Source organism: Falco rusticolus, chromosome 3, assembly GCF_015220075.1.
Source record: "Falco rusticolus isolate bFalRus1 chromosome 3, bFalRus1.pri, whole genome shotgun sequence".
NCBI lineage: Eukaryota > Metazoa > Chordata > Aves > Falconiformes > Falconidae > Falco > Falco rusticolus.
This window is the reverse complement of record NC_051189.1, coordinates 105,221,872-105,242,231: the sequence shown is the minus strand read 5'-3', so window position 1 is coordinate 105,242,231 and position 20,360 is coordinate 105,221,872. Positions and strand designations below refer to the sequence as shown.

At 62.4% G+C, this 20,360-nt stretch overlaps 1 protein-coding gene across 9 annotated transcripts; it reads left to right on the top strand.

Moving 5' to 3' along the window:
- The first annotated feature begins 156 nt into the window (after nucleotides 1-156).
- On the top strand, nucleotides 157-18,908 carry KCNAB2 (potassium voltage-gated channel subfamily A regulatory beta subunit 2). Of its 9 annotated transcripts, XM_037381410.1 has the most exons (18): nucleotides 1,581-1,723; nucleotides 1,887-1,900; nucleotides 5,605-5,723; nucleotides 6,068-6,109; nucleotides 13,997-14,040; nucleotides 14,422-14,459; nucleotides 14,658-14,737; nucleotides 15,025-15,069; nucleotides 15,228-15,272; nucleotides 15,345-15,388; nucleotides 15,504-15,590; nucleotides 15,877-15,921; nucleotides 16,758-16,843; nucleotides 17,074-17,194; nucleotides 17,338-17,432; nucleotides 17,627-17,747; nucleotides 17,834-17,922; nucleotides 18,420-18,908. In XM_037381410.1, exons 3-18 carry the CDS (start codon nucleotides 5,647-5,649, stop codon nucleotides 18,507-18,509), a joined length of 1,149 nt encoding a protein of 382 aa, XP_037237307.1. In that variant the 5' UTR covers nucleotides 1,581-1,723; nucleotides 1,887-1,900; nucleotides 5,605-5,646; the 3' UTR covers nucleotides 18,510-18,908. The 9 variants fall into 9 exon arrangements, with proteins under 9 accessions (XP_037237308.1, XP_037237309.1, XP_037237307.1 ...); XM_037381411.1 differs by lacking the exons at nucleotides 1,581-1,723; nucleotides 1,887-1,900 and adding an exon at nucleotides 157-241; XM_037381412.1 differs by lacking the exon at nucleotides 6,068-6,109 and having other exon boundaries at nucleotides 1,580-1,900.
- The last annotated feature ends 1,452 nt before the right edge of the window (nucleotides 18,909-20,360 follow it).

Here is a 20,360-nt window from a genome sequence, read left to right as displayed (position 1 = left end):
CGCGGGTGGTCGCGCCCAGCTCAGCATCGGGTTACTAGGGCGATGGTGCCGCACCGCGGGGGGCGGTGCCTCGCCGCTAGGCCCGACGGCCCCTGCAGCCAATGGGAGCGGCGCGGGGCGCCAGGTATTTGTATGCGGCGGGAGAGGCGGACGGCTCGGCCAATCGGCGGCGTGAGGGGTGGGGCTTGCCCCCCACGAGGGCGCCGTGGCGGAGCGGCGGGGAGCGGCGGACGGCGGGCAGGTGCGGGAGCGGCCCCGGGGCTGTGGGGCGCGGCGGGGGGGGACGATGGGCACCGGGCTGGGGGCCGGGGGAGGGGTGTGATGGATGCGGGCACGGCGGCGGGCAGAACTACGGTAAGGCCGTGCCACCGCACGCCCCGCCCCGGTGGGAGAGCGGGGCCCCTCGCCCGGCGGCGGCTGTGCGGGCGCCGCGCGGGGAGCGGCGGTGACATCCCCCTGTGTTCTGCCCCCAGCCCGGCGAGGCCGTCCCGCCGCCGGTGCTGCCGGCTGAGGGCTTGTTGACGTTGCACCGGCAGATGGCAGGCGCTTAGGGCCCGGTGGCACGGCGTGCTGGCCGGCCCGCAGGCAGCAGGAGGGCCGCGCCGGTGGGCACCTCCAGCGCCGCCCCGGGCGGAGCTGCCCCGCGCTCGGCCGAGCGGAAACTCCGCTTTTCCAGGCTGTTTTCCCTGCGATGGGGACCCCGTGCCCGCTCGGCCAGCACCGTGCCCTTGCCGTTAAGGCAGGTGTCGTGGGATGCGTTATGGCTTTGCCCTCCCGGCAAAGCACACCTTCCCGGGGCGGAAGGTGGGCAGCGTGCTGGGATGGCCCACCCGGGGATGCCGAGAGGTCCCCCAGTGGGTCGGAGCAGGCAGCATCACCGGAGCAGGCAGCGTCACCGTCAGGAGCGCACCGGGAGGCCAAGAGGAAGCGGCAGGATGCTGCTGTGAAGCTGAGCGCCACTCGGATGATGGACAGGGGCTGCTTTTTCCAAATTTATAAATGACAAAGTGTTGCTGCACCCTTCTGAAACCCTGACCCCTTTTTTCTGGCGTGGCCTCTGGTTTTCCTGTTAAATCCGGCCACATTGGTGGTGTTATTGCTGCAGGTTTACAGTGCCGTGCTGCTGCCGGGGACCAGCATGCTGCAGTTACCAGGGTGTCTCTGGACCACGCACCCCAGGGTGGGTTTTTTTTCCCCAAGATGGCCAAAAAGCGAAAGCTGCTGAAGAAGGCACGATTGGGGCGAGCGGAGGAGGATGGCTGGCTTGCCAGCGGGACACATCGGCTGAGCAAACCCTGGTGCTGGGAGGTAGCCCCGCAGCATCATCTGCAAGCACCCTCATTTTATTTTTAAGAGAAACACCCAGCATGATTTAAAGGCATCCGATGATGGAAACGTCCTGCTCTGGGCTCCCCATGACCGCTGGTTGAGCCTCCCCATGCCTGAGCCTCAGGGTGGCCAGGTGGCAGACGCTCACTCACCCAAGCGAGGTGCCAGTGCTGGGCTGTGGCGCCGACACAGTTAAGGCACCGGTGGGATCGGGAAACCGGGCTGCACGCCACGACTGCACGCCACCAGCTGAGCCAAACTTGCCGAGTCAGGATGTGAGAGCGGCAGGGACAGCTCTGCAGCATCCCTGGGTGCTGCCGCATCCCGAGGTGCGGAGGGCTCACCTTCCCCTCCTCCGCTGGATGCCTTTTCCCAGGGACGGAGTGGGAATGGGGTAGGAACCATCATCCGCTGCGTTTGCCTCCGGCTGTCGCAGCTGCTCTGCACCGGCACCGGCGCTGCTTCCCAAAACCTGCAGAGCCTCCAGCTCTGCTGGCAGCTGGGGTTTTATCTCTTTTTGTTTGTTTTTGTTCCTCCTGACTGCGCATCTCCTTTAGAGCACCAGAGCCAGGTAGGTGCCGGTGCCGGGGTGGTCAGCACTGCCGGTGGGTCTATGGTACTGTGGTGGTGGCTCAGCCGTGCCAGCAGCCAGGGCACAGCAGGGAGCCTGTCCACCGGCTCACTGGGGAAGGTGTGTGTGTTGCCAGTGCTGCACATCGGGGACCCATGGGTGCTTGGTGGCCTGATGGACCCAGTTACTCTTGTTCCAGTGTACGTGATGGCCAAGCAGGCATAACCCCATCTGATGTGTTGCCTGTGGTTTTGGGCTGTGTCATTGACTCGGGGAACCAAGCAGTGCCGGGTGCCTGCGCTTGGGCACACACGGCGCATCGCAGGCGACCTCATGTGTCGCAGCTAAATCCCCATCGCCCGCCACCTTCGTTGTCTTAATAACCGGCTCGTAAACATGCCCAAGCCCACCAGCCATGGTCAGAGGGAGTCCGGAACGTGATGGCAGGCTGGGGGAACACTGCTCTGCAGCAGAGGCTTCCCGGGCAGAGAGAAGGGGCAGGGCTGCTGCTCTGCGGCTCCCTGCGGCGGCCGTGCTGCAGGCAGGGGGCTGGGAGCAGCCAGGGGGTGCCGAGGGCCCAGTGCCAGGCATGAGCCAAAAGGTGACGGCAGGAGGTGCCAGGTAGAAAGCCATTTGCAAGGCAGAGCAGGGCAGTGTGAGTAATTGTGCTAAAGTCATCTTTCTTGTGGCGTGTTGAGGTTGGGGGCGGGGGGGGCATTTGCTGAGGGTGCTGTTTGCAAACAGCGTAAAAGAAAGGGGGAGGAATACGGGGACAGGCACCTGGAGCAAGGAGATGCTTGATGCTGTCTCCCCTGCATCTCTCACCTGAGCAGCTGGGAAGAATGCTGGAGTGCCCAGGGCAGGGGTCCTGCTGCTTCCCCCACCCCAGCACCTCACCCTCTGGGGCTCGGGCTCATCAGTGGGTGCAGAGGCTTTGTCTCTAATATTCTGATTAATTCCATGTGCAGTTTCGCCTCTTGCTTTGACGACAGTGTGTTTGGGAGGCTGTGGTCTGCAAACCGTCCCCCAGGGTGATCTGCCAGAGCTTTGGCTCCTGGGGGCTTCTTGGCCATAAATCCTGCCAGGGTCTCAGCGCCCATGCTCTCATGCCCCATCGTGCCAGCCAGGGACAGGGATGGAGCCCAGTGGGAGCAGGAGCTTTCAGGGCACCCTGGCATCTGGGTCCCAGGCACATCTGCAGAAGAAAACACTTTTCTTCCCTTTCCGTGCATCACCCTGTGGAAACTCCTGCAGTTGTGGACTCGTGGCTGAGTTTTGCCATGAGGAAGCTGAAGGTGCAGGAGTGGTATCAGGGAAGCACCCAAACTGCCAGTGTGGAGGGGACCGGGCTTTTGGGAGTGTCTTTGGCTCGCAGGACCCAGAGGGGCGAGTGGGCCCCAGGGCCTGGGATGCTCTGGCTTCTCAGGGCACGGAGCCCTGCCCCGTGTGCCGGTGGTCCAGCAGCGCTTCCCGGCAAAGTTCCTCTGATGCTGCCGGAGACTTACCAGCCACCGCACTCGGTCCCCCGGCATTACCGCGAGGTAACGGACGAGGGCTGTCGGGTCCTGCTGAAAACTGCGGAGAGACAAGCTCCTCTCAGAGCTGAGCTCATCACCCCACAGACCCCCAGGAGCCGCAGACGGAGCCGGTCCTAAACTGGGCAAGAAGTTTTAAGTCGTGGTTTGTGGCAGTGCAAGCGAGGAAGTGGCACGGCTGCCCCCACTGCAGCTGGGGGGCCAGGGGCTGGCCGGCCCTCCTGCCGGCATCCCCCCAGCTCGCCTCGGTTTCGTTATACTGCTGCTAATTAAGTGATGCCGAGAGGGTGTAAAGCGCCTTGCGGGAGCGGGCAGGACGGTGCCTGGGCAGGTGGCAGCTGCTGCTGCCGTCATTGCAGGCAGCTGCCCAACACCAGGCTGTGGGGAGCTGTGAAGGCGATGCAGGCAGCCCCCAGAAGAAGCCAGGGGGTCGCAATGGTTTGGGGGGCTCAGCAGGGTCCGGCTCGGGGCACACAGTGCAATGGTGCAGGGCCAAGGGCAGCAGCTCCCTCCTGCCCTTGGAACGACAAACCCGGCTTTACGGACCCTGCCTGGCCTCCCGCGCTGGCGTGGCTGCGGCCAAAGGGAGCCGCATTTCTGCGGCGCTCAGGGGAGGGGGGAGATGGGGCTTTGCACTGGGGGCTGCAGTGGGGCCAGGAGCTGCGGTGGGCGGGCAGGTGGCTCCGCGGGGACGGGCTCGGCTGCCGCAGCCGCTGCCATTGGGCCGCGTGGGCTGCAGGGGCTGCACCGGGATGCAGGCATGCCGGGCCAGGATGCTGGAGGGTTGCAGGATGCTGGAGGGATGTGGGATGCAGGATGCAGGCACACCATGCCAGGATGCTGGAGGGAAGCAGGATGCTGAAGGAATGTGGGGTGCAGGAGTATTGTAGGGTGCAAGCACACTGGGCTGGGATGCTGGAGGGATGCAGGATGCTGGAAGGATGCAGGCACACCAGGCTGGGATGCTGGAGGGATACAGGATGCTGGGGGGATGCAGGGTGCAGGCACACTGTGTCAGGAGGCTGGAGGAATGCAGGATGCTGGAGATTTGCAGGGTGCAGGAGTGTTGCAGGATGCAGGCACACCGGGCTGGGATACAGGAGGGATGCAGGATGCAGGAGAGATGCAGGCATGAGCTGCTGGGATGCATGCAGGATGCGATATGCAGGCACACCAGGCTGGGATGCTGGAGGGATGTGGGATGCAGGCATGCTGTGCCAGGACGTAGGCAGGATGTGTGCCAGGACATGAGCTCGCTCTGCAAAGACCAGCTCCTGCTGTGCCCAGGACATCTGGGGAAGGAGCCTGGAGATCTCTCATTTCCCATACAGGAAAAAAAAGCAGCTCATGACCTGCAGCATGAAGATGGCATTTCACAGATGGCCTGAAGAAAGATGGGTTAAATTTAAAAATTAGCCCCGATTTTGTAGGGGAGGTGTTGTGGTTTTCTGTGATACTGGAAACTGCTGATGGTGTTGTGGGATGGGGAGCGGGAGCAGCTCCCTAGGGAGTCATGCCAGATGGCTCCTTGGAATGGAGATGAGGACGGGGAGGGTCAGGGGTGCCTGGGGTGAGCCCCCCTTTCCCTCGCAACTCCTGCTCTTGCTCACGCAGTCACATGCAGGCTGTGGGAAAGGCCAGGCTGTTTTCCTTTCCTTGACTTGTCACTCACAGAGGGACCCTCCGGGGGTTGTGTTAGTGCTGGGCACCAGCAAAGCATTTCATTTCGCAGGCCCACATTTCCTCACCATTTCCTGATATGTTGCAAGACCTCCATGGCACGGGTCACTGCCTCGCTGCCGCAGCTGGGTTGCCCAGTGGCATGCCCTGCTTGCCTCCCGTGGGCAGCGAGGCGGGCGGGAAAGTGGGCAGTGAGGTGGGCAGCGAGACAAGCAGCAAGCAGCCCTGCTCTGCCCTCCCCAGAAGCCCCAGGAATTTGGGGAGAGCAACCAAGTTAGGGAGTCGGCAGCACAGGGCCAGGGTGGGATGCATTTGGGATCGGCGGTGGGTCAGTGTTGGGGGGCTGGGGCTGGCAGGGCTGCGGTGCCCTGCCTTCGCTGCCCGTGCCACACACCCATCCGGCTCACCAGCTTCTGCAACAGGAAGCACCGTCATGCATGCGCCCCAGAAACCCCCATTTCTTCCTCTTTTTCTCTTCCCCTGTGGCAGGGGTGAGGCGGCGAGCGGCTCCGGGGAGCCCAGGCTGGCTCCATGTATCCCGAATCCACCACTGACTCCCCGGCGCGACTCTCGCTGCGGCAGACAGGCTCCCCAGGGATGATTTACAGGTAAGGATGCGGGTCGGTGCTGGGAGGGGGGCTTCAAACCCAGGACTTCAAACCTGGGGCTACGACACCCCAAAACCACCCCGGCAGACTTTGTGCAAAAACTTGCAGGACTGCAAAGCCCCACATGGCAGCAGCAGCAGTTTTAGGTGCTGATGCCTGTTATGGGAAGAGTGGGTATTGCCGGGGATTGTGCCGGTGCCCGCTGCGTGGTGTCCCCCTGCCATGTGACACGGGTGGGCACCACCAACCCTTGCCACGGCTGCTGGCTCTGCTGCTCGGTCCCGCTCCACCTTTCTAACGGGGTTTGTGGCATCTTTCTTCTTTCTTCCCTTTGCTGTCGGAAGCGCGAGGTATGGGAGCCCCAAGCGCCAGCTCCAGTTCTACAGGTAACCCAGTTCTTCCCCCTCCCCAAAATCCTCCCCCGACAAGCGGATGCGGCTGAAGCCCCGGCAACCCCTGCCCGCGTCCGTGGTGCTGCCGGTGCTGATGCTGCTGGCACAGCCCTGCCCACGGTGCAGGGGACCCTCCGTGTGGGACGGGCATTGCCGGCGCGGCACCCCATCTTCACCTGCTCATGGGTTTGGCAGAGCGGCGTGGGGACCCTGGTGTGTGGCTGGGTGGGTGGGGGCCATCCTTGCCAGGCTCCCCAAGGAGCAGAACGTGGCCAGAGGGCTACTGGGGGACAGCCACCGTGGGGGTGCAGGGCTTGGCTTGGCTCGGGGGGAGCATCCCGTGCTGATGCTGTGCCTGGAAGAGCCTTCTGGGTTTTCCCAAGGGCAGCTCCAGGAACATGGCCAGCCGCTTCACTGCTCCTTCCATTAAGAGAAGCGTCTTTAAGTGGTACAGAAGGCAACACTTCCCCCTGTGCCCCAGCTTTTACCGTCTGAAGTGAAGGCAGCACTTTTTCCTGCACTCTGTGCCAGTGGCTGCTTCAGTGCTCTTGGGGCCACAGCAGCCCAGCAGCGCTGGACCAGGTCTGGCCTGGCTGCAATGGGCTGGGGGCTGGGGGGCTGCCCCCCAAGGGAGCCGTGGCCTCCCCACGCATGGCGGGAGGAGGAGAGGCTGGCTGGCACCAGGCTGGCTCGGCGGCACTGCGAGCTCGCCTGTCCCAGCAATGTGCTACGACCGACACTGCCGAGCCTGAGCCACTGGTGGGTTTTGGCTGCCAAACCGGCCAGGCACAGCCACACACCTGAACCGCTGGACACATCTGGTGCAAAAGGCTCCCGAGGCTGATGGGCAGGAGCCAGCTTGCCTGTAGGCTGCCTGTAGGCAGCTGCCACCGGTGTCTTGTCACCCAGCCCCGTTCCAGGGCTCCTGCCTGGAGGAGTCCGTGTTTCGGTCCTGCTACAGCCCAGCTGCTGTGGGGGTGGCAGGAGGGCTGCGTGCGCCGCAGGGGTCCAGCTCGGCTCCCTGACTGCCCCCAGCTGACCCCACATGCCGGTGGCGTGGGACCTGTCACAGCAGGGCGAGGGTGGGCTGTGCTGCGGGCAGAGGCAGCGATGCCAGCGTTGATAAAGCAGCGGCACATCCCTGGGCTTTTAGCAAAGCGGGCATGAATAATTTAGCTCCCTTTCGCAAGGAAGAAAATCCCCTAATAGGGCTAATGGAGTGTGGTGAGAAAGCTGGGCTCTGGGGGGGCCCGTCGCAGCCGCCAATTGCTTTGGACGCCAAGCGCTGACACTCCCCTAATGCAAAAAATCAGTGGCCGTGCGTCTTTTATAGCTGCCCCGGGGCAGCCCGGCTGCCCAGAGCTTTGCTGTTGATGAGCAGCATCCCCAGCGTGCGGGTGAGTCGGGGCCGACGGCGCGGGCGCAAGCTGGGATGGGCATAGCTGGCTGCAGGCAGCAGGGAGGGCGTTCTGCAGGGGGTGGCTCAGGATTTGGTGGCTTGGGGAGCTTTTTGTTTGGGGTCTTTTTTGGTTTTAAGCAGGCTGTTGGTTGCCAACAAGTTCCCAGCTGGGCAAGCTAGGCTGGACAGATGCCTTTCCAAGCAGCTAACCTGTGCACCCAGCTGTCACCCATTTGTTGTGCCCTGCCGTGCACTAGCGGCCCCGTTATCCCGCAGAGCCTGTGTCCCCATTGCTGCTCCTGCCCCACAAAACAGCCTCTCCTGCTTGGGCATGGCGCTGCTTGGGCTTCGGCAGCTCCTGCAGCCCCCACTGCTTCTTCTCCCTCAGGCAGCGTCCGGATTTCTGCTAACGAAGGGCCCTCGGGTGAACCCGCTGCCTCCGCGCTCTCTCCGCCGCCCCGTAACATTGCGCAGCCGAAAATCAGGGAGGTGTCGAAGTGAGGTGGCCCGTGGGCTCCTGCCCCGTTCCTTGAAGCAGCCCAGCCCAAACCCCCCGCAGCCCCGCTTGCTGCAGCCATCTCACTGCAGCGCGGTGAAGCTGTAGAGCAGCCGTGCAGCCAGCTCAGGCTGTTGCCGGCAGCTGTAGCGCGAGGGGGTCCTGCCAGGGACATGGGGGTCCTGCCGGGACCAGGTGCTGTGCCCATGCCCGTCAGGAGCCATTGGTGCTGCCCTAATTAAACCCACCAGCCATGGAGAAGGTCTGGAGCTGGCTCTGGACTCGAGGCATGGCAGGGAGAGGAGGCTGGTGGCCGGGGTTCAGTTTGGCTTTGCCGCAGGAGAGGAGTCCCCTGTCCACATCTCCCCGTGCCCCCAAGCCATTGCTGCCCAGCCAGAGGAGCATGGGAGGGTCTCCAGCAGCAGCTGGTGCTCTGTATTTTCTGGGTTTTCTGCTTTTTTTCTTGAGGTCACACCTCAGCGGGATAGCGCGCTTTGCTCTTGGCTCCTGCTGCTGTAAATTTGAGCTTTGCAGGGAAAGAAGAAACCACCAGTGGGAGCCGGGCTGGAGGCTGGTGCCGGTGTGGTGACTCCCAGCGGCTGCTTCAGCGCCAGCGCCGCGGTTTTGGCCCCGGTCCTCACTCCTTGCAGACACTTAGTGTGAGGGACGCTGCAGAGAGTGGCAGGGGTATCGGTGCCAGTGCCACCACTGGCAAGATCCCAGCCGTGGAGGTGGTGAGCACCACCGGTGCGAGGAGCCCGCTCTGCGGCAGGCTGTTTTCGGCAGCCCGCGCTGACTGGGAGGTCGCTGCCACACCTGTGGGGGCTGTGGGGAAGGTGTTGGCTGGTGGCACTGGTTGCAGCAGCCTGCCATGGGCATGGCAGCCACCAGCGAGCACCCAGCGCCTACAGCCCCTCTGCGGATGCCCACCCTCCCCAGGGAGCCCCACAAGGACACATTTCTCATCCTGGACTCTCCTGCTGGCACACAGTGCCGGCTTCTCACCGGTGGCACTTGTGCCACCACTCGCCCCACCTCAGCCAGCTCCTGGCCCCAGCGCATCCCTCGGGAGGATGCAAACCAGTGGCAACCCAGCTGGTGTGAACTGGGACAGCAGCTCACAGGGCTCAGGGTGGCCGTGGCTGCACCCCTGCTGCGCTGCCACCCATTGCCACCAGCCATAGGCAGTGCCACGGCCCTTCCCTGCCACACTGCCGCCTTCTCCCTTCCTTTGCGCTTTGGCTCCCCTGCCAAGGCTTTGCTCTGCTGAAGTGACTGGCTTTGCCAGGGTCCCTGCTCTCCCCTCCCCGTGCTGCAGGTCCTTGCAAGGGTGGGTGCCACCACTCCAGCATCACAGCATGGGCAGGGCTCTGCCCTGAGCAGCGATGGAGCCTGGCGTTGCAGCGGGATGCTTTCCCAGCTCTCTCCATAGCATCCCTGAGCGGTCAGCGGCAGGGCCGGCCTGCAGAGCCCACGCTGGGGTGGCGGGATGCTCTCCATGACATACAGCGAGAGCCTGCGCAGCGTGGCCAGCCGGCACCCTCCCGAGTGGGGGCTGCCACCGGCCCCCCGGCCGGTGGATGGGCTGGAGCTGCGGCGGCTGCGGGATGTGCGGGTGGCAGCACGGGCAAAGACGCTGGAGGAGTTCCTGCGGATGCACGGGCTCTCCCTGGCCGACAGCACCGCCCGCACCACTGGCATGAAGTACAGGTAAGGCGGTGCCGGTGCCTGCCAGGGCAGCGAAAGTGGCGAGGGCTGAGCGCACCCAGCTCAAGATGCGGGGATGGAGCAGGGGATGCTGCTTAGCGCTGGTTTTACACTTCACTGGGGAAAAATCCGGCTTTCACTGATTTCCCTGTGCTGTGCCGAGGTTGGGAGGAGCAGGTGTCATTGGCACGATAGGCGATCTGGCACAGCGTGCACAGGCGAGGCTGCAGCAGGTCAGCACCGTCATCTCTTGCTTGCTCGATATTCTTTGAGCTTCTCACTTGGTGTTCCCTTTTGCTGTTGAGAAGTTTGCAAGTGCAAACACACTCTGTGCTTCTAGAGCTCGGGCGGGTAGAGCAAATGGCTGCGGAAACGCTTTATCCCTTTGATGAGCATTCGTGGCAGCGCTGGTGCTCCATTAATTTTGTATGTGGGCCCTGGGCGTGGTGCAAGGTGTATCAGGGTTTCAGTCGACTTTTGTCCTTCTCGTTACGGGCTGGTGCAAGGAGGATGTGCCGGGCAGCTGGAGAGTCGGATGCAACTGCTCTGAGGGCACATGGCTGTTGTGCCCATCCCATCCCTTGCTGCTCTCCCCCAGTGTGGCAGGTGGGGTGTGGGGCTGGACACCCCCAGTAACCTGGTTCAGGCTTGGGCTGGGGACGGCAGCTGTTCCCCCCTGAGAAAATGCAGGGGTGTCCCTTGCCCCCCTTCTGCTGCGGTGAAGCCGCCGGGAGCGGCAGCTCTGCCGGCTCCTGCCGTGCCACGCTGCAGGTCAGGTTCCCCTCCACTCACAATGACAGTGGTAACATTTACACAGCAGCAAGAGCCCATCTAATATTCATGGGGTGGTTATTTATTGATGGGGAGAGGCTGGCACAGGCACCCCTGAAGGTGATCCTTTGAGCATGTGTCCGCTGCCCCCAAAATCTCTGGGGTTTCTCCTCCTCCAGGGAGCTGCTGATTGCTGCCAGGTCCCTCCTGCGCCGGCGCTGGTGGGATTACCCAGCTAAGGAGCTTTGTGGCACAGGGAAGCAGAGGAGATTACAATATTTCTCATTAGGTCGGGGCCAAATGTCCATAATTTCCCCCACAAGCCCCAGGGGGCATGCCAGGGGCCAGCAGCTGGGACATGGCCCCAGCCACAAAACGTTGCTGTAGCACAGCCAGCTTGCATCCCCCCTTCATCAGGAGATGCTGGGCTGGGTTTTGCCTAAATCCGCTTAGCTTGCGCTGGGTGAAATTTGGGGGGTGTGCTGCTGGGGCCATGGCCCTGAGGGGGCAACCAGCCCAACTTTAGCAAACCACTGGCCCCTGCCCCGGTGGCATGGCCACCGCCTGCGCTCTCGCCCCGGAATCGTGTTAGTTGGTGATAGGCAAACGTTCCTGCCGGCAGGTTTTGTTTGGGGTTTGCATCCGCCTGGGAGGAGGGATGCTGTGCCGCTGTGGCGCAGCCAAAGGCAGACGAGCGGCCCCTTCACCCCCAGGACCCCAGCCCCCCACTGCACCCCACACGAGGGCTGGGCTGGAAGCATTGCCCACAGGGGCTGCCCGGTGGGGCACCAGGGTCCTACCGTGCCGCGGCCTCTTGGGGGGCACCCGCAGCGATGCTCCCCGTCCTGCCCTCCCACCTGCCCGGGTGCCGCTCGCTCGTTTCCTGAGCTCATCAAATATTGAGGGCAGGAGGGCTGCCGGGAGCCGGCTCGGTGCCCGCAGCCCCCCGCCGTCACGTTGGCGGAGAGACGGGAGGAGCTCCCCGCCTCGCTCCTCGCTCGGGGCGCCGGCTAAATTTAGGCAGCTGGCGCGGCTGCCCGCCGGAGCAGCATGCAGGTCTCCTTTGTGTGCTCCGAGCACAGCATCAAGAGCCGGAGCGCGGAGGATCGGCTAAACCGGCAGAATGCTGGCAGCCCCAGTCTCGGCACCCGTGGCAAGTTCCGAGCAGTGGCCATGGTGGCCCGCAGCCTGGGGCAGCTCTCGGTGCAGAACGCCCCCTCCTCCAGCGAGTCCAGCGTCAAGCAGCCGGGGATGAAATACCGGTAGGAGATGGGCGCGCTGCTCGGGCAGGCAGGTTTGCTGCCTGTCCAGTTGCTTTCTCTGTTCCTCACCGACATTGGGGGGGCAGGGGGGAGCGGGGAGGTTCTGGGGGACTAGGTGTGCTGTGCTCCCCTAACCCCCAGTTTGCATCCTGCTCCCTTAGGTTTCTCAGTGCTAAAAGTGCCGACCAGGTGCCTCCGTCGCCTTCCTCACTGTTTGCTCCTGTCCCCTCTTGGGGTGGCTTTGATCCAGCCTCGTGTAAAACCAGCGGGATGGGGGGTGGTGGTGAAGAGACTAAAATTTAGGCTAGGACTAGGAGCACCCCCAGTCCCTGCCAAGTCAGGCAGGCTGCCGAGCCCGGGGGGTCTGAGAGTCATGGCACGCGTTAATCCACGGGCTGCCATGGCATCGCTACAGCGCTGCCGGAGACTTGCTGCCCTGCGAAGCGTGCACAGAGCTGTAAGCCTGGATTCAGACCTCAGCTGCCCGCGGTGGGTCTGGAAATGAAGGGTGGCATGTGCATATTGTGCCCCCCCGCAGCCAGCACCCACTGGGTTAATGCGCTCCCCATCCCTGGCACTGGAGCAGAGCACTGGGGGCTTCCCCCTCTGAGATGAGCGTGCAGCCGGGCATGGGGCTGGGGGCTCCCCCCGGATGAGCAAGCACGCACACCACGGTCCAGCTGACAGCCACTGCATGCCCCCGTCACAGCCCAGATGTGACCAGCGTTAGGCACAAAGCGCTGCAGGCTGGTGGAGCACTGGGGTGAGACCAGCTGTCACCCACCATCATTGTCCAAATCAGCCGAGTCCCCTCTCCCAGGCTCTGGGGAGGGGTCTGGGGCTGCTCCGTCCAGCTCTTGAACACCAAACCCTTGCGGCAGCAGTGCTGGGGCCATGTATGGTGACATCCTCCGGGTTCAGTGCCAGTCACGTCCCCATTCAGAGCAGGGGATGTGGGGCATCCCCCACCCAGGCAGTGGGTGGCCAGCTCAGGGGGGTCCCCGCCGGCAGCTGCGGTGGGGACAGTGGCATGGGGGGATGCTCCGTGCAAACAGATGGGATAGGGCGGCCATGGTGCAGTGCGGGGCGATGCTTGGCCTTCGCCGGTATCTGCCAGCATCGCCGTTGGGCAGCTGGTCAACACACTTTCAGGGAGGAAAGCCAGGAGCGGTGATGGGCTGCCAGTGCCCACCCACCCAGGAGGACCCTGGTGATGCCTCCGTGGCCTGGAATGGCTGGGATGTGGCCGATGCCATCCCCCCACCGCCACGACCCCCCATCACAGGGGCTTGAGCCGCGGCCATGGCCTCTCTGTGCTGCGAAACGCTCTAAAAATAACACAGGGTTGAGGGGGGAGCGCCTGCGACTCCAGATGTTGGGCAATAATGCGGTGGCGCGGAAGGAAGATGCCCCGACTCGGCTCAGGCCACGATTCACCGCCGCCGCTATCGGACCGTGGCTGCTCGCTGCCTGCTCGCCGTGCCCGTGTCGCCGTGCCCGTGTTGGCGATGCCGCGGTGGCGATGCCTCCCGTTGCTATGCGACACCCGCGCGGGCGAGCTGCCGCGGCTCACCTACACTTTGTTTATTTTAACGCTCATTTCTTGAGCTTTTGTCATTTTTAACAAGAAACTGGCTCTCCATCACTGTGGCGAAGGCGTCTGCCAGCCCGGCCCCCTTCCCTAAAGCTGTTCTCCAGCTCCTTATGCTGCCTAAATTTTCAGGGGTGCTCCATTTCTCCGGGACACTGCTCCACTCCCGAGCACCCTCTCCCCATGCCAGCCCTGGGCCGTGCCGCAGAGAATGGGCACAGCTCATGCCACATGTGGGATGCTCCAGGCCTGACTGCCAGCATGCCATCTGCCCCTGCTCCTGCCTCGTTCCCCCGTGCCAGCAGCACTGCCGGGGATGCTGGATACCCCAGCCTCGTTACGGGGAGCTGCTTTAACGAGGTCACAGCCCACTGCCGCTCTGGATTACCCTGCCGGGCACAGCAATTATTTTGTGTGCGGGAAAACAGCGTCACTGTGACAGTGCTGGCAAGCCGCGGCGTGCCTGGCCTGGGTTGGCTTTTTAACCAGTTGTTGGGGGACCCTCACTGCAGGACCACCCCGGGCAGGGATGGGGACCAGGGACTGCCATCATGCCTCCCAGCCCATGCGGACGGTGCGCTTGGTGGCACGCGGGTGCATGAGATGGCGTTTTGGGGCTTTCTGGTGGCTTTCCTAATAGGTGTCTGTCTTCCAGGAACCTCGGGAAGTCTGGGCTGCGCGTGTCCTGCCTGGGCCTGGGTAAGTGCCAGGGTTTGCCGCAGCCCCTTGGCATCCCCCTATCCCGCAGTCGCTGCTGGCCCTCCCTGGCGAGAGCAGCGCTCGCCTGCTCCAGTGATGCTTTGTGAAGGGAAGGAAAGGGTTGTGCTCTGGCCCAGCGGCGGTTTTGAGATGCGGCCCAGAAGTTGTCAAATTATTTTCTCTTTTTCTCCTCTGACATGAATAGAAAGCGACCAGGCTGTGCTGGGAGCACCGTGCCGCATGCAGTGGGGCCAACTGTGGGCACTGCATGCCAGGGGAGCTGGGGTGGGGGGCCAGGGACTGGGGGCAGTGGCGTTCGATGTTCGCCGTGCTCACTGTGCTCACCGCGTTCACCATGCCTGCACCCTCTCTCCTCTGCAGGGACGTGGGTGACTTTTGGAGGGCAAATCACAGATGAGGTAAGGACTGCACCCCTTCGCCCCATCCCTCCCCAGCCGTTCCCAAGCAAAACAGGGAACAGGTTGGGCCAGCAGAGCCACAGGCGCTGGTCTCAGTGCATGCGGTGTGCCGGCACTCACCAGCGCTCCTGAGCGCACAGCTCTGCGCTCCAGCCCTTGGCCAACCCTCTGCCAACCCTCCCCGCTCTCCTCTCGCAGATGGCGGAGCAGCTGATGACTTTAGCCTACGACAACGGCATTAATCTCTTTGACACAGCAGAAGTCTACGCTGCCGGCAAGTAGGTACCCCGCTTCGGCAACGGCACAGGGGGCCTCACCCTGCGCCCCAGCCTCCAGCACGTCTCAGCTGCGGCGGCATGGGGTCTCCTGGCTTTGCTGGCTGAAAGCGGCTGCCAGGCTGGGTCTGCGAGCGCTTGCTCGGCGCAGGTGATGGCTTGGGCAGTCCCATGCTGCCCATGGCCATCGGTGGCGCAGCATGGTGAGCAGTGGCTGCTCCCGGGCCACGGTGGCCCGGAGGCATCGCAGCAGCCAGGGCAGCAGCAGCTGATGTCCCCTTCCCTTGTAGGGCTGAGGTGGTGCTGGGGAACATCATCAAGAAGAAAGGGTGGAGGTAAGCTGGACTTCATTCCTGTGCGGCAAAGCCATCACTGCCGTGGCGATGGGCTGGGGAAAGGTGGCAGGGCAGCCCATGGCATCAATGCGTGCGGACAGGGAGCAGGCAGGGCTTTGTGGGTGCTGCCCCCAGTGACTCTCTCTTTCTCCCCACAGACGGTCCAGCCTGGTCATCACCACCAAAATCTTCTGGGGAGGAAAGTAGGTAGCGTGCCCACCCTGCGGCAGAGCAGCCGGAGCGTGCCAGGCTCTCACTCACCTTTCCTTTTCCAGGGCTGAGACGGAGAGGGGCTTGTCCCGAAAACACATCATAGAAGGTAGGGATGCTCGCTGGGCGCTGCCAGCCTCGGTGCCAGGCTGTGCCCGCACCGGCTGCCTCACCAGCTGGCAGCACAGGGCCCGGCGTGCCTGACGGTCCCGTGGCTGCGGCAGGTCTGAAGGCATCGCTGGAGCGGCTGCAGCTGGAGTATGTGGACGTGGTGTTTGCCAACCGGCCTGACCCCAACACGCCGATGGAAGGTGGGTGCCATCCACGGTGCCACGCTCCTCCCCGCTGCCTTTCATCGCTGTCGCGGTTGGTTTGCACCAGGCTTTTATTTCAAGGGCATCTTCCCTTCCCGAGCAGAAACCGCTCCTCTGCCACCTCGGTCAGCCCATGCCACGGTTAAGGCTCTGCCACCCCAGCCCGGCGCCAGGACCCGCCTCGGGCTGCGGCGGGGGCGGGTTGGTGGCGCGGCAGCAGGTCGCTGCCCCCGTCCCGGCAGCGGCCGACTCCACTCTCTCTAAATCTCTCTTTTATCACCAGGGGTCCCATTTAGTTCCTCCAAGTCCAGGACTTTCATCGTAGAAGGTACTCCCTGCCCGCACTCTGCCCGCCGGCCGCTGCCTGTGTCCCAGCGGCATTTCCTGGGGCAGAACCCCCACTCCTTTGTGATTCCCATCCCCATCCCCCCCGCCCCAAGCAAACCCTGCCATAAAATGCACAGACAGCAGCAGCTCACCACCACCAGCCCCATCTTGCAGTTAGAAGGGAAAAAAGCAACGAGGCTCCCCAGCCTGCCCAGGGTCCCTGTCACGGGGCACCCTTTGCAGCCATGCCAGGGACCGCGGCAGGGTCCCTCCTCGCCGGGGTGGCTGCGAGCATGCCGGGGTGCGTACTCTGGTGCCGGCCAGGCAAACCTCGCGCCCCTCGCTCTCCCCGCTGCCCGCCTTTGGCTGCAGGAGCGTGCCTTGGCTTGGCCCCAGCCTGCATGGCTCAGGGCCGGCTACCCCCAGAGACCCCCACGCCCCTGCACGGGATCCGGGCTTCTCTCCTTCTCCTGGGTCTTGGTGCGTGGGTGATGCTTCAGGTCCCTCCCCTGGCAGCGGTGCCAAGCGTGGTGCTGGTGCTGGTACCCTGCGGGGCATGGGACCGGTGCCAGGACCCCCGGGCAGCTCTCCATGCTGGGAGAGTCCTGGCATCACCAGCGGCACGTCAGGGTCGGCCGTGGTCCCTGGCAAATCCTGAGCAGCTGCTCCCTCGGTCCCCATCCTGCTCCTCTGAAAGCATCTTCCAGACACAACCCAGCTCCCGCCTCGGTGTTGGGGAGCGGGATGCTCGTCAGCTGTCGGTGCGGCGTGAGCCCCCTTCTGCCAGCACAGCACCCTGCTAACGCCCGCCTGCCGCTCTCCCCTTCCCTCCGGCAGAGACGGTGCGAGCCATGACCCACGTCATCAACCAGGGGATGGCCATGTACTGGGGGACCTCGCGCTGGAGCTCCATGGAGATCATGGTAGGGGGCCCAGGGGGCCAGGGGCGGCTGTGGTGGAGCAGCCCCAGTGCCACTGGTGACACTAATTTAATTAGACAGCAGCTCTCAGGAGCCAAGCGCTTGCAGATGCACTTGAGCCTTCATTATTTTTTGGGGTGGCTGCTCAGGGCTCAGCTGGGGGCATCAGGGTGGGGGTCAGCAGGGGGTTCGGCATGGGCAGCGGGGCACTGAGAGTCCCGGCTCTTTGGCAGGAGGCATACTCGGTGGCCCGGCAGTTCAACCTCATCCCACCGATCTGCGAGCAGGCCGAGTACCACATGTTCCAGCGGGAGAAGGTAGAGGTGCAGCTCCCTGAGCTCTTCCACAAGATAGGTATGGCAGCAGGGGTCCCGCTGCAGCCCCCCCAAAGTATGGTGCCCACCAGAGCCTGGCAGGGCATGGCGCAGCCCCTGTGCCGCTGTCCCCGGGGGAGCTGTGGGCTGGCAGTGTCACCCCCTGCTCTGCTCCGTCCCCAGGTGTTGGAGCCATGACCTGGTCCCCACTGGCTTGCGGCATTGTCTCAGGGAAGTACGACGGGGGGATCCCCCCCTACTCGCGCGCCTCACTGAAGGTGAGCCTGGCTGGAGCCGGGGCGGGGGGCACAACAGGATGGGCAGAGTGGGGGGCACAGGGCCAGGGGTATCAAAAGGTCCCTGTGGGAGCAGGAGGTCCAGCAGCCACAGCCCAGGGGGTTTGGGGATGCCTTGATGGTGCAAGGTCCTGGTACACCTCAGTTCCACTGTGACGGCCCCTCCTGCCCCCCAGGGATACCAGTGGCTGAAGGACAAGATCCTGAGTGAGGAGGGCCGGCGGCAGCAGGCAAAGCTGAAGGAGCTGCAGGCCATCGCCGAGCGCCTGGGCTGCACCCTGCCCCAGCTCGCCATCGGTAAGGGGCTGGGGATGCGGGGAGGGCCGGGGGGACGCCAGGGGTGGCCAGGCCATGCTCAGGCTCTGCTCTCCCTCCTGCCGCAGCCTGGTGCCTGCGCAACGAGGGCGTCAGCTCCGTCTTGCTGGGTGCCTCCAACGCCGACCAGCTGATGGAGAACATTGGAGCAATACAGGTCAGTACTCCCTGCCTCACTGGCATGCCGGCAGCATGTGCCAGGGGAGGCTTTACTGCAGGGAAGGGAGCAGACCCCGCTCGTGGGGCTTTAACGGGGCAGCACGTGCCCGTGCATGCATTGCTGCAGCAGTGCTGCAATGCATGTTCCTGCAACATGTGCTCCTGCAATGCCCAGCGCTGCAGTGCTCACTGCTGCAATGCACCAGGTAGGAGAAGGAGGTTCCAAACCTGGCTCCAAACAAAAATTAGGGGCTTTGCTTGATCTGAAACCGAGCAGCAGAGATGAGGCTTCGCTGGGCTGAGAAGGCAGGGGATGAGCCTGACCCAGGTTTTCCGTAACTGGGTTACTCAGCCGGCAGGCTGGGGCTCATAGCATCAAGGTGGCGGGGTGGAGGCGGTGAGCACAGCATGGCTGCGTGGCGCCAGCGGCTGCATCCTCCCACATGCACCAGTAGCATGATCCCAACTCCCAGCAGCGGCCCCCGTCCCCCACAGGTCCTTCCGAAGCTGTCGTCTTCCATCATCCACGAGATCGATAGCATCCTGGGCAACAAACCCTACAGCAAGAAGGACTACAGATCCTAAACGCGCACCCAAGTGCGCTGCCCGCCGCGCAGCCCTCGCCGCCCGTTCGCTTGCTTACGCTTTGTTGGAGCAAAGTGGAGAGTGTGGTTTGCACCACGAGCGCCGCGAGCCAGTGCTCCCACCCGCGCTGCCCTGGACCATCGTACCACTTCCACCCGGCGTGGCTCTGGAGCACAGGGATGGCCGCTGGCGGGGAGCGCATGGGGGCAAGCCCCGAGCTGCCCGGCCACCCTGCCCGCAGCCCAAGTTGCCGCGGGTGCCACCGGCGCGGCACGGGACCCGTTGCATGCGTCGCTCCCGCCCCCTGTGTTACTGGAGGTGGTGGGCGCGGGGGTGCGAGCGGGTGCTGTACGCCCACGAGGTCAACAACACGAAGCTGTTCCCCAGCCTGTGCCCCGGCCCCTCGCCTCTGCCCTGCCTGCGTCGTGGCCGCGCCGGCACCACCAACCTGGCACCGGCCCTGTGGGGGCTGCAGTCCCATGGGAGTACCCGCTCCAGGGCAGGGGGGGCACGGGCTCCACCTCCCAGGGCGGGATGGGGGGAGGATGGGGGGGTACCCCTGCAGCGGGGCACTCGCCCATGGCCACAGCTGAGGGAGCCGTGGTCTGGGACAAGCACGGGGCTGGGGTCTGCTGGGGGGAGGGGATGGCAGGGGTGAGGGGTGCAGGCAGGTTCGTGAGCAGGTGTGTGCACGGACCCACACATAGGGATGGGCACCTCTCTGTACGTGTCATACAGCTGCGAGTGGACCCGTAAGCAGCTGTGTAGGTGTAACGCTGTCTACGAGTAAGTACCTCCAGCTAGCTTTACATCGAGGTGCGTCGGTGTGGGCACAAGCAGAGACGTGCGTATATACATACACACGTACATCTACAGGTGCGTATATAGATGTAGATCTATCTTTACCTATATCCCTATAGCTATACCAGTCCTTATACAGATACCAATACCTATTTAGAGATGTAAGTAGATATATATATGCACACATCTATGAAAATTACATATATATGTATACAAGCACACAAGTATAAATGTGTATTTGTGTATATAGACATATATAGCTATATGTATATATCTGTAGATGTATAGATGTGTACATATCTGTGTGAATATATTGATCTAGCTAGCTACATATTTGTATGGATATATATGCACGCATCTATGAAAATTACAAATAGATATGTACATAAATGTGTGTTTATATAGATATACGTGCAGATATATCAATACCTAGCTATATAACTATATAGTCATACCTATACCTATATATAAACATGCCTATATATACACATATACATATTTGTAGTTTAGATATAGCTATAGATCTCTGTGCAGAAGCACACGTCTTTGCCAATACCTATATATATATGCATCCTCATATACACACACGTGTGTGTCTATACACACACACCACACAAATAAAAATTACAAATGTGTGTACAAAACTGTAGCTCTACACGCAGACATATAGATGTGTGTGAGTTTACCCACTCTATAGGTAGCTATCCCTATAACCCCACCTGAAACATGCTTGTGTGTGCACGTGCGCGTGTGTAGCATTATGGGGGGTACGTGTGCACGTGCACACCCCCCCCCCCTCTAAGTAGGTTGATTTATCTGTATCTAAACCTACATACCTTTATCTATATATGTATACCTGCTGTAGAACTACATGGATGTTTGTATGCATATATAAACATAACACATACTCATATATATATAATTACAAATATATGTGTATGTATCTGTAGACACACGTGCACTATATATACGTAGCTATATTTATACATCTTTATCTGTATCTATACGTCTATGTATAAATATATAGATTACAAATATGTGTCTGTGTAT

Coding starts and splice junctions, on each gene's coding strand:
- KCNAB2 (XM_037381404.1), top strand. CDS start 9,500: ATGCTCTCCATGACATACAGCGAGAGCCTGCGCAGCGTGGCCAGCCGG. Junction 15,591..15,876: donor CCCCAACACGCCGATGGAAG/GTGGGTGCCATC, acceptor TTTTATCACCAG/GGGTCCCATTTAGTTCCTCC. Junction 17,195..17,337: donor TGAGCTCTTCCACAAGATAG/GTATGGCAGCAG, acceptor CTCCGTCCCCAG/GTGTTGGAGCCATGACCTGG.